The 13,602-nt window shown below is 39.2% G+C and overlaps 1 protein-coding gene across 1 annotated transcript in view; it reads right to left on the bottom strand.

The window, feature by feature from the left end:
- The window catches only part of LOC451709 (NADPH oxidase 4-like), a 78,479-nt gene extending 71,228 nt beyond the window's left edge, over window positions 1-7,251 (bottom strand). Inside the window, exon 1 of the mRNA XM_054661779.2 lies at window positions 7,215-7,251. Within this exon, the coding sequence (XP_054517754.2) occupies window positions 7,215-7,251 (37 nt within the window). The remainder of the gene's footprint in view (window positions 1-7,214) is intronic.
- Between the last annotated feature and the right edge of the window lie 6,351 nt (window positions 7,252-13,602).

Here is a 13,602-nt window from a genome sequence, read left to right as displayed (position 1 = left end):
AGACATATTAATACCAGTATTTTATATTTCTGCTATGTAAATATAATAGATGCAAATAATCTAAAGAGTATAGATAGATAATAATCAAATGTAGCAAAATAGCGAGAAATGGATAAGTTTTTAGAATGTATTACCATTGCTTTAAATGTAATTAATTATGTTTATATATTTAATTTTTAATAATTGCTGTGTTTGGCAACTGGCTTCTGAAAATTTAACAATTGAACCTCAAGAGCTGGTGTGAGATGGCTCCAGTACAACACCAGAACTTGAGCAAAGAGTGGGCAGAAAAGTAATGCAGACAGAGGAGACAATACATGGGAAGTCTCTGAATTGAGAAATAGCTTGATACATTAAACCCATTATTAGCAATTCCATCATGCTGATGCTCTCCATCTGCTATGGGTTGCCTTGTGTCCTGCAGAAATATATGTTGAAGTCCTATACCCTGGCATCTATGAATGTGACCTCATTTGGAAGTTGGGTCTTTGCAGGTATAATCGAGTTAAGATGAGGTCAGTTAGGGATTGCTCAAATCCAGTATGACTGTTGTCTTCATAAGAAAAGAGAAATTTGGACACAGACACACACACACACATAAAAGATGAACACATGAAGATAGAAACACACAGGGAGAATGCCATGTGATGACAGAGACAGAGGTTGGAGCGATGCATTTGTAACCCAAGGAATGCCAAGGATCAATGACTTCCGTCAGAAGCTAGGAAGAGACAAGGAAGATTTTCTCCTACAGGTTTCACAGGGAGCATGGCCCTCCCAATGTCTTGATTTTGGGCCTTTGATTCTGGCACCTTTGGTTTTTTAGCCCCCAGAACTGTGAAACAAACAAAAATTCTGTAGTTTTACATGAGTTTTATGTCTGTAGTTTTGTGGTATTTTGTGACAGCAATTGTGCTGGTTAATTTTAGATGTCAACTTGACTGGATTAAGGAGTACTTAGAGAACTGATAAAGCATTATTTCCATGAGGTATGTCTGTGAGGGTGTTTCTGAGGAGATTGGTTCATGAATTGTGAGTTGGTTGACTGAATGGGGAAAGATCTGCCCTCAATGTGTGTGGTTAACATCCAAACGGCTGTGGACCCAGGTAGAACAAAAAGCCAGAAGAAAGGTAAATTTGCTCTCCCTCTTTCTCTCTCTCTTCTGGAGCTGGGACACCCTTCTTCTCCTGCCTTTGGACATCAGAACTCTAAGCTCTCTGGTCTTTGGACTCCAGAACTTACACCAGCAACTCCCTGAGTTCTCAGGCCTTTAGCCTCAGATTGAGTTACACCGTTTGTTTACCTGGTTCTGAGGTTTTCAGAGTTGGACTAAGCGATGCTATCAGCATTTCAGTGTTTCCAGGTTGCAGAAAGCCTGTCATGGGAGCTAATTCCCCTAAAAAAATCCCATCTCATCTCATCTCTCTCTCTATATATATATATGTGTATATATATATATACATACACATATAATAGATCATATATATATACACGCATACACATATAATAGATTATATATATATATATATATATCCTATCAGTTCTCCCTCCCTGAAGAACCCTAACACAGCAGCTCTAGGAAACGAATACACCACCTCTCTTTCAAAGTTTGTTCTAGCCTATCCATAGCATCTTTTATGGTAATTCCATAAAGGATTAAAATACATTTAATCAGTAGGCAAATATATAATGATAAGCCTGCAATTCTTCAATATATAAGCAGAAGGTGGAAGAAAGCTAAGGGATATAAGGCAGATGAAGTGCAACGCAGCAGGTAAATTGCTAGGAAACATGCATTCCATCCAAATATAACAAATCACCATTTGGTCAGAAAATTATTCTTCTATCCATTAGCTAGCTGACCTTGAACAATCTATACAACTGTCTGCAATATCCATCTTACAGCACTGCTGTGATGACTGGAGCTAATTTATATGTCAAAGCATAGGTTTGTAAAAATAGTACTAAAATGACAGTGATAATAATTGCTAATGTTAAGTTATATTCAGCAAGTTGTTGAATTTCTCCAGACTTTAATTTCCTCATGTGGAATTCTTTTCACCACATTTTATAGGAATATTATTTACTAATTCATTCAATAAATATCACCTAGGCATCTACACTATGCCAGACACTGTTGTTGGTGCCGGGGACATACAGCAGTGAACAAAACAAAATTCTTGCTCTTGAGGAGCTTCCTTTCTTGTGGGGGAGGCTGGCCACAAACAAGCAAATCCATAGAATTTATTGTCAGATGGCAATAAATGCTGTGGAAAAAAGGGGAACAGTATTGGAAAAACAGAATTGGAGGTGGTGGGAAATTGAGCAGCGGCCTTTGCTATGTTATATACCACAGTCAGAAGCAAGGTGATTTCAGAGATCATACATGAATATGCCCTGTAGATGTTTGAGGAAAGTACATCCCAGGGAAAGGGAACAGCAAGTACAAATGCTGTGAGCTGAGGCAATGCCTGTTTTGTTAGATAAACAGCAATAGGGTAAGTGTTACTGAGATCAGAGTTACTTCCAAAAACCTCCAGGCATTAGGACACTGTAATCCAAGTCATTAATTAGTAAGCACCTATATTCACTTGCTGCATGCTAAATATTCCTAACATTAGATTAATTATAAATATTCTTCTTTATAATATATAATGAAAATCATATCAATGCAGATGTAAGTTCACATGAGACATAGAAATTAAAAACGAGAAAACAGAATTGAGACTTGGGGGAATTAGAAAGGAGTCAATGAAAAAAAAGGAGCCTTAAGAAAAACTATCGTCTGCCTAAATTCCCTGGAAGCTTTTTGTTAGATAATAAAACTATAGTTTATCCTCTCTTCTCCCTTCCCTTCTCTGCCCCTTCTTCTCCTCCCCGCCCCTTTTATCCAATCTATCCCACCCACTGATGCCAGTGTAAGTAACCTGCCCATATCTCTCTCTCCTGTTTAAAAATCAGCTGATTTATTCCTACTGCCTTCAGCCTAAAGTACTTAATATGGCACATAAGATAAATCAAAACTTGGTCTTTATTTCTGATACTGGTTTTTCATCCTCATAAGGCTCAAGAGTTAACCATATGAGACTATGTATTTGTCATCTGTCAAGACCTAGCTCAAAGATTCTTTTCTGAAACTGTTCCTGACATTCCTTGAAGAATGGGCTCCTCCTTCTTTCATAACTTTATGGTGTTAATGCTATTATGAAACTTTTCACCTATGCTTTGTGTATTTATGATTCTGTCTAACAATTAGATCACATGATACCATTTGGCTCTGTGTCCCCAACCAGATCTTATCCTGAATTGTATTCCCCACATGTTGAGGGAGGGACCTGGTGGGAGGTAATTGGATTATTGGGGGGATTTTCCCCCATGCTGTTCTCCTGATAGTGAGTGAGTTCTCATGAGATCTGATGGTTTGAAAGTGTGGCACTTCCCCTCCGCTCACGCTCTTTCTCTCTCTCCTGCTGCCTTGTGAAAAAGGTGCCTGCTTCCCCTTCACCTTCTGCCATGATTGTAAGTTTCCTGAGGCCTCTCCAGCCATGTAGAACTGTGAGTCAATTTAACCTCTTTTGTTTATAAATTACCAAGTCTCAGGTAGTATCTTTGTAGCAGAGTGAGAATGGACTAATACATCATAATATTCTGAAAAGAGGCCCTACATTTCATTTTCAACACTTCATTGTCAATTTGCATGGTACCTGAAACAATGGTTTAGCTTTTCATATCTTTGTTAACAACTCATAAATACTTTTTGTTAAATTACCAGAAGTTTCCACTGTTTAGATAGATGGGAGAGGTAGTTTCCAGGTGGTAGGGAGATGATTTTATGCCACTCTTACTTCTGGCTTGGTTTCTACATTCCGAACCTGGGAAGTGGCTCCTTGGGAGATTGATATACTCCAACCATATCACTTATCTCTGCCTCTGAATCTCAGCTCCAACCCTATTTGATCTCTCTGCTATATATTTTTGACTTTCCAAATGCTTTCTGACAAGAACTTTCAAAAAAATACAGAAAAACGTGTTTTTAAAAATTTCCTGAACTCATTAAATGAAACCAAATCTTCCAGAGTCTTTAAATTTTTTATGCCAAATTTAGTAACTTTAATAGACAGTTGATCCCTGCTTTCACCTCCAAATTTTGAACAGTAATTTTAATTTTCCTCTGATTATTGTAGAAAATGAATTTATATAGTGAAATTACAATTTTGAGTGTTTGCTATATTATTTGTCTTTCTTAACATTACTTTTTTTAGTAATAAGCTTTTATTTCTAATATTAAACTTTATAATAAATAAATTTTACAGTATTTCGGAAATACAGAAAATGACACTTGCAAATTTGTAAGTTCAACTTTTCAAAACAAAAGCCTTCGATTTTCAGCTTTTATTCCTTTACATATAATTTAAATTTCTTCTAATGACATTCTGATTTAGAGGAGTTTACTGAACAGTAGCCTTGCCTTTGACATGGCAAGACCGTTTAGATAAATAAAAGGCTTTGTGGTTGGGGAGGAACACATTTGAAATGTACCATATTATAAAAGATCTACTAATAATACAGAGTATGATAGAATGCACCGCATGTTTCCTTAAATTGCAAATCCTGAACTGTATTAGTCCATTCTCACAATGCTATAAAGAACTACCTGAGACTGGGTAATTTATAAAGAAAAGAGGTTTGATTGGCTTGCAGTTCTGCAGGCTATACAAGGAGCATAGCTGGGGAGGCCTCAGGAAAATTACAATCACGATGGAGGGGTGAAGTGAAAGCAGGCATGTCTTACATGACAGGAGCAGGAGGAAGAGAGCAAAGGGGCAGGTGCTATACATTTTTAAACACTCAGATACTGTCTTCCCATCTCATGCACTATCACAAGAACAGCAAGGGGGAAAATTCGGCCCCAGGGTTCAATCAGCTCCTAGCAGGCCCCTCCTTCAACATTAGGGATTATAATTAAACATGAGATTTGGGCAGGGACACAAATCCAAACCACATCGTGAACCTTGACTCTAAGAGGAGTGACAAAGTGGGTAACTGGGTAGCCTTTTCATAAAAATAAGGTGGAGCTTGTTTGTTTGCAACTCAGAACTTGACACACTTGCCAGAAGATCACCATTACATTTCTTCAGGGAAATGGGAATTTTGGTTTTCTAATTTTGGAGGAGTTTGTTGTTGTTGTTGTTTTTTGTTTTCTGTTTTTTTTATAGTTTCCCATCCCAATGTGCATAGTGGGCTCATTCTTCCCTTTGTAGCAGTTTTGCAGATTCTTCAACCAGCATTAATAGCCACTCATCTAGAACCAGATCTTTCAATTGCAGCTTAATATTTCTGTTCTGGAACTTGGAAGATCCAGTCATGGAAATATCCTGTAACTTGGCTCAGTTGTGTGAAATGAAAATTTTTTCCCCCAGTTTTCTTGGCCATATTCTGAAATAAAAGCAGGATAACTTAAAAGTCTGCTTACTGATATCTAAAAATACCTGCTGGGATTTTGACTGGGATTTAGCCAGTGAACATATAGCTCAATTTGAGGAGAATTTACATCTTAAAATATTGAGTCTTCCTATTCATGAACATATATTCTGTTCTCTTTATTTAACTCTTCCTTAACTATGAACATATATAAAAGATTTCTCAATAATGATTTACAGTTTTCTCTGTTAAGATTCTTGCGACTATTTTTTGGTATATGATATATCAATAATATTATAATATTATGTTTTAAATTTTATTTTCAATTGTTTACCACTGGTTTATATGTAAATTTTGATATATTACCTTGCACCAACATCCTTGTTAAACTTCTTAATAATCCAGATAACTCATCTGTACATTCATTGGATATTATAGATACATAATCATGTATTTTGCAGCTAATGAGCATTTTATTGCTTTCTTTCAACCCTTATGACTTTTTTCCTCTTGCCTTCCTGTTTTGACAAGAATGTGTAGTATAATTTGAAAGGGAAATAATATTAGGAACTTTTTTCTAATTTCTAATCTCATTGGATAATATTTTAACAATTCATAATAACATTTGCTACAAGTTTTTGCAAAATCCTTCTATTAGATAAGAAAAATTCCATCTATTCCTACTTTGCTAAATACTGTACCATAAATGATTATTGCATTTTATCACTAGCTTTTGATTTTTATTATCAGTAGCCTTTTTTGTACATGATTTTTTCTGCTTTGATATAAAAGTAAATTACATTAATTGATTTTTCATTATTAAGCCAAACTTCCACTTCTGGAATAGAGCCTGCATGGTTGTGACAATACTGTACTTTTTACGTATTGCTGGATTTGTGCACTAATGGTTTAAGACAGCTGCATCTCTGTATATAAATGAAATTAACTTTTCTTTTCTTTTTTTCTTTTTTTTTTTTTTTTGAGACAGAGTTGCGCTCTGTCACCCAGGCTGGAGTGCAGTGGCACAATCTCTGCTCACTGCAAGCTCCGTCTCCCGGGTTCACGCCATTCTCCTGCCTCAGCCTCCCGAGTAGCTGGGACTATAGGCGCCCGCCACAACGCCCAGCTAATTTTTTGCATTTTTTAGTAGAGACTGGGTTTCACCGTGTTAGCCAGGATGGTCTCGATGTCCTGACCTTGTGTTCCACCCCCTCGGCCTCCCAAAGTGCTGGGATTACAGGTGTGAGCCACCATGCCCAGCCTATTAATACTTTCTTTCCACATAATATACCTGTTTGCTTTTAGCATTATGTTTATGCTGCCCTTATAAAATAAATTGAAAATATTTCTAAGTTTTTCTATTCTCTAGGAGGTTTTATATAATAGTTCTCTTGAATATTTGGTAGGATTTGTTAGTGTAAGATTTCTTTCTTGAATATTTGGTAGGACTTATCAGTGAAGTCATCTAAATTTGGTGCTTTCTCTGTAGAAGACATATACATAAAAATACACATGCAAAAAAGTGAGAGGAGCCAAGATGGCTAGCTAGACACGGCAAGGAAAAGCATCTCCCATGGTGAAACCAGACCATCATGAAGTCCAGTATACTCTAAGGAGATCTTTAGAAGGAAATCATTAAGAGTGGAAAAAGGGAGCATGCAGACACTGGGCTGAAGGGGGAGGAAGCTGGGAACCCTGCATGAGACTGCCAAGCACCAGGACTTGTTCCTAGCCCCCAGTGACTCCTTGGAAGGAGTGAGTTAAATAGGTGAGAAGTGGCCCATGGACTTACCATGGACCTCTAGAATATTAGCCGTAGGAATCCCCATGACCGCCATATACATCCAAGCTGGCATGGAGAGCTGCTTGGAGAAGTGTCAGGGACAAGACTCCAGCCTTTGGGGAACTGGGGGGTGTTGGCACAGCATGACTACAGTAGAGCACAGCCAGGGATGCACATCCTCCAAGGCTTACCACACTCCCCTAGGTGGCTTTGGCCTTTGTTGACTGTCAGACCTGAACAGAGCAGAGCTATCTTGTCCATGGGACGGGGCCACTCTGATCTGAACACACCCCCGTTTGCTGGTCCTTCTCTGGGGCACCTTCCTGGCCACACCCATTTGCACCGCAGCCTGAGATCCCCAACAGAGGCATTTTGCAGCAGCTGCCACCATAGCTACTTGGTGTGGACCCTACCTAACCATCGGAGAGCTTTAGCAGACAGGCCTGGCTGACATGCACCTGCCAGCAGCCTCCTACCACTGCTTTGCCCCCAAGCACCTGCCCATGGCCTCTTCCTACTACTATGCTATGGTGTGCACTCTGTGAACCTCACAACCCCAGTCTATTCGTTCATTCTCACACTACTATAACGACATACCCGAGACTGGGTAAATTATAAAGAAAAGAGGTTTAGTTGACTCGCAGTTTTGAATGGCTGGGGAGGCCTCAGGAAACTTACAATCATGATGGAAGAAGAAGCAAACATATCTTTCTTCACATGGTGGCAGGAGAGAGAATGAGTGCAGAGTGAAGGGGGAAGCCTCTTATAAAGCCATCAGATCTCATGAGAACTCACTCACTATCACAAGAACAGCATGGGGGAACCACTCCCGTGATCTAATCACCTCCCATGAGGTCCCTCCCCCAGCCAGTGGGGATTACAATTCAATATGAGATTTGGGTGGGGACACAGCCAAAACATATCACCCAGTACCACAGATGCATGCATGTGGAACTCACCACCATAACCCAGCCCCTGCTGGTGCCTATGTGCATGGAGACCCAGCCATTCCACCACCACTAGCATGAGCATGTGTACACAGACTCCATCACACTGTCATCACACTGTTGTCAGTGTGTGTGCATGTGTGGACCCTGATGCCACTATCCTGATGAAGTGCTTTTTCCAGCACCCCTTATCAGAGTATTGGTGCTTGTGGACTGGGAACATCTCTAGCACCTCCAGCACAGCAGCTGCTTAACCTCAAGGGGACAGAAAACGAAGTTATGGGCCTGGACACCGCACCTTATGGTTAGAGCATGCAGCTCAAGAGTGCTCAGCTGAGCCTGGCCCCCCGTGAAATCATCCAGAAACAAAGCCACTCAACTGAACCCAACTTACAGCAAATCAACCCGAAAACTAGCAGAAGAAAAGAAATACTAAAATCCGAGCTGAACTGAATGAAATTGAGATTAAAATAAATACAATAGATTAGTGAAACAAAAAGCGGGTTCTTTGAAAGAATAAGATTGATAGACCACAAGTTGGAGTAATAAAGAAAACTGAAGATCGAAATAAACACAATTTACCAACAACATCCAAGCTGAGAGCCAAATCAAAACACAATCCCATTCACAATAGCCACACACATACAAAAATGCCTAGGAAGACAGCTAACCAGAGAGGGGAAAGATCTCTACAATAAGAATTATGAAATACTATTGAAAGTAATCAGAGATTAAGCAAACATGGAAAAATAATCCATGGTCATCTGTAGGAAGAATGAATATTGTTAAAATGGTCATACTGCCCAAAGCAATTTATAGATACAATGCTGTTCCTATCAAACTATCAAAAACATTTTCCACAGAATTAGAAAAATATATTCCAAAATTTATACGGAACCAAAATGTAGTCTGAATAGCCAAAACAATCCTAAGCAAAAAGAACTAAGCCAGAGGCATCACACTCTACTACAAGGCAACAGTAACCAAAGCAGCATGGTGCAAGTATAAAAACAGACACATAGACCAATGGAACAGGATAGAGAACCCAGGAATAAGGTCACACACCTACAACAAACAACTTTTGACAAAGTTAACAAAAACAAGCAATGGGAAATGGACTCCCTATTTAATGAATAGTGCTGGGTAACTGGCTAGCTATATGCAGAGGATTGAACCCGGACCCCTTCTTTTTACTATAAACAAAAGTCAGGATGGGTTAAAGACTTAATGAGTTAAATGAAAACTGTAAAATGTAACTCATCTTGAGGGCTAAAGACTTAAATGTAAAACTTTTTGAACCTGGACCCCTTCTCTTTACTATAAACAAAAGTCAGGATGGGTTAAAGACTTAATGAGTTAAATGAAAAATGTAAAATGTAATTCATCTTGAGGGCTAAAGACTTAAATGTAAAACTTTTAACTATAAAACCCTAGAATAACACCTAGGAATAAACATTCTGGACATAGGTCCTGTCAAAGATTTCATGACAAAGACTCCAAAATTGAAAAAAAAAAAATGGACAAGTGGGATCTAATTAAAGAATTTATACGCAGCAGAAGAAGCTATCCACAGAGTAAATTGAAATAAACCTAAATTGAAAGAAAAAATATTTGCAAACTATGCATCTGACAGAGGTCTAATATCCAGAATCTATAAGGAACTTAAACAAACAAAACCAAAATAACCCTATTTAAAAAATGGGCAAAGGATATGAATAGACGTTTCTCAAGAAAAGACATACACTCAGCCAACAAGCATATGAAAAAATGCTCAACATCACTAATCATTAGAGAAATGCAAATCAGAACCACAATGAGATACTATCTCATACCAGTTAGAATAGCTTATTAAAAAGTTGATGCTGATGAGATTAAGGAGAAAATGGAATGCTTATACACTGCTAGCAGGAATGTAAATTAGTTCAGCCCCTGAGGAAAGCAGTTTGGAGATTTCGCAAAGAACTTAAAATGGAATTATCGGTCATCCCAGGAATTCCATTTCTGGGTATATATCTAAAAGAATATAAATGTTCTGGCCAGGTGCAGTGGCTCACGCCTGTAATCCCACTACTTTGGGAGGCTGAGGCGGGCGGATCACAAGGTCAGCAGATCGAGACCATCTTGGCTAACATGGTGAAACCCCGCCTCTACTAAAAATACAAAAAATTAGCCGGGCATGGTGGCGGGCACCTGTAATTCCAGCTACTTGGGAGGCTGAGGCAGGAGAATGGCGTGAACCCGGGAGGTGGAGCTTGCAGTGAGCCAAGATCATGCCACTGCACTCCAGCATGGGTGACAGAGCAAGACTCTGTCTCAAAAAAAAAAAAAAAAAAAAAAAAAAAAAGAATATAAATGTTCTGCCAGAAAGACACATTAATGCATATGTTTATTAAAGCACAATAGCAAAGATGTGGAATCAAGGTAGACACTCATCAGTGCTGAACCGGATAAAGGAAATGTGGTAGATATGTACCATGGAATATTACGCAGTCATAAAAAAGAACGAAGTCATGTCCTTTGCAGCAACACATGTGGAATTGGAGGCCATTATCCTAAATTAGTTAATGCAAGAAAAGAAAACCAAATACCACATGTTCTCACTTATAAGTGGGAGCTAAATATTGAGTATACATGGTTATAAATAATGGACACTAGGGCCTACTTGAGGGTGGAGGGTTGAAGGAGAGCGAGGTGTGAAAAACCACCTCTCAGGTACTGTGTCTATTACCTGGGTGATGAAATAATCTGTATAAGAAACCCCTGCAACATGCAATTTACCCATGTAACAAACCTGTATAGGTACCCCTCGAACCTAAAAAAAGTTGGAAAGAAAAAAAGGTGATTTTCAAAATATATGTATGTATTTTTAAAAGGCCAAATACTGTGGCTTATGACTAATCCCAACACTTTGAGAGGCTAAGGTGAAAGGATCACTTGAGCCCAGAGTTCAAGGCCACCCTGGGCAACATAGGGAGACCTTGTCTCTATGAAAAACAAGAAATTCATCAGTTATGGTGGTGTATACCTGTAGTCGCAGAGAGGAGGCTGAAGTGGAGGATCACTGGAGCCTAGGAGGTTGGTCCTGCAGTGAGCCATGATTATGCCATTGCACTCCAGCCTGGGAAAGACAGCAAGACCCTATCTCAAAATTAAACAAACAAAAAGTATGGTTTATTGTGTGTGGCTCAATACTTTCTCTTGTCAACATGCCACACCCAATGGGAAGGAGAATTAATCTCTATCTTGATCTCCAAAACCATAGATTAGGTTCACTTAATTTTATACTTTATGCAATTTAATCATAGAATATGTATACTTTTTAATGTAACTTCTTTTGCTCAGTTATGTTCATGAAATTAATCCATATTTTTACTTGTAACTGTACATTGTTTATTCTCATTTCTGAAGAGTATTCAGTTTAGCCATTCTGGCATAGTGGCTTTAATTTACATTTCCACAGTGACTAAGGATGTTAAGCATCATTTCTTACGTGCTCTTGATCTAAATAATTGGATATTTTCCCACTTTATTGGCGGCATTTTTACTCTCTTGATGGCATATTTTTGATAAACAGTAGTTCTACATTTTAAAATAGTCTGATTTATTATTTTTTGTTCTCTGATTTATACTTTATTTTTTTTCGAGATGGAGTCTTACTTGGCTGGAGTGCAGTGGCATGATGTCGACTCACTCCAACCTCCCCCTCCTGGGTTCAAGCAATTCTTCTGCCTCAGCTTCCCGAGTAACTGGGACTACAGGTGCACACCACAACGACTGGCTAGTTTTTGCATTTTTAGTAGAGATGGCATTTCACCACATTGGCCAGGCTGGCCTCAAACTCCTGACCTCGTGATCCGCCCGCCTGGGCCTCCCAAAGTGCTGGGATTACAGGCGTGAGCCACCGCACCCAGGCTATACCTTTTTAAATAAGCAAAACTACTGCCTACTCTAAGAGCAACAAGATGTTTTCTTAAGTTTTCTTTGTAAAACATGCATTGTTTACCTTTGTGAAAAAAAAAAAAACCTCAGGACGCCCAAATTACTAAGCCAAGGGAAAAGTCAAGCTGGGAACTATGTCACCCAAATCTGCCTCCCATTGTATTCCTAAATAAGGTAGCTACAAAGATAAAAAGCTACATACCTCCCCCACAGGGAATTTCCTTGTGGACAAAGGACAGACAGAACTCAAAGTCATCCCTCTGAGGCTCACCTGAGACAAATGCATATCTGATTGCTTTCTCCACTGTATTGTTTATGTAAAAATGTAGATTCACTGAGCCAGACCAAATTGTGTATTCGTGTATTCAGTGGAAGGCTGATCAAGGACTCAAAAGAATGCAGTCTTTTGCCTCCGCCCCCCTCTTCAAGTTGTCCTGATTTACTGTACCTAAGGCAATGTTACACATATTAATTGATGCCTCATGTCTCCCTAAAATGTATAAAAGCACACTTGAACCCTGACCACCTTGGGCACATGTCTTCAGGAGCTCCTGAGGCTCTGTCAGGGGCCATGTCCTTAACCTTGGCAAAATAAACTTTCTAAATTGATTGAGACCTGTCTCAAATACCTTTTGGTTTACAACCTCATATTCAGATCTGCAATCCACCTGGAAATGATTTCTGTATACACATGAGCATTTTTTAGTTTTTATTTTATTTTTTCTTATTTTGGCTCGTTTTTGCTATCGACCTCTAGCTCAACTAAATTGTGGTCAAGAAACATTCTGTATGATTTCAGTCCTTTGAATTTTATGAATATGCATTATGACTAGTGTTTGGCTAATTGCTATTAAGTTCTCCTTGAGACAATAAAAATGATGTGCATTCTGCAGAATTATATGGTTTTTTTTTGTTTGGTTGGTTTTTCTGTTTTTTTGAGATGGAGTCTCACTCTGTCGCCCAGGCTGGAGTGTAGTGGCATGATCTAGGCTCACTGCAAGCTCCACCTCCCGGGTTCACACCATTCTCCTGCCTCAACCTCCCAAGTAGCTGGGACTACAGGAGCATCTTTTTTCCCGTCTTCTTTCCCATCTTTTTTCTTTCCAACCTTTCTGTATTTTGTTTTTACATATATCTCTTAAATAGTGTAAAATCAAGTTTCGTTTTTTGTCTAGGCAGATAACAACTGTCTTTATTTACATTAAATATTTTTTTTTTTTTTTTTTTTTTTTTTTTGAGACGGAGTCTCGCTCTGTCGCCCAGGCTGGAGTGCAGTGGCGTGAACTCAGCTCACTGCAAGCTCCGCCTCCCGGGTTCACGCCATTCTCCTGCCTCAGCCTCCCGAGTAGCTGGGGCTACAGGCGCCCACCACCACGCCCGGCTAATTTTTTTATGTATTTTTTAGTAGAGACGGGGTTTCACCATGTTAGCCAGGATGGTCTCGATCTCCTGACCTCATGATCCGCCCGCCTCGGCCTCCCAAAGTGCTGGGATTACAGGCGTGAGCCACC

The sequence above is a fragment of the Pan troglodytes genome, chromosome 9 (assembly GCF_028858775.2).
Source record: "Pan troglodytes isolate AG18354 chromosome 9, NHGRI_mPanTro3-v2.0_pri, whole genome shotgun sequence".
In the NCBI taxonomy this organism is placed as follows: domain Eukaryota; kingdom Metazoa; phylum Chordata; class Mammalia; order Primates; family Hominidae; genus Pan; species Pan troglodytes.
Note: the sequence above shows the minus strand (reverse complement) of the source record. Positions and strands in the feature narration are given on the sequence as shown.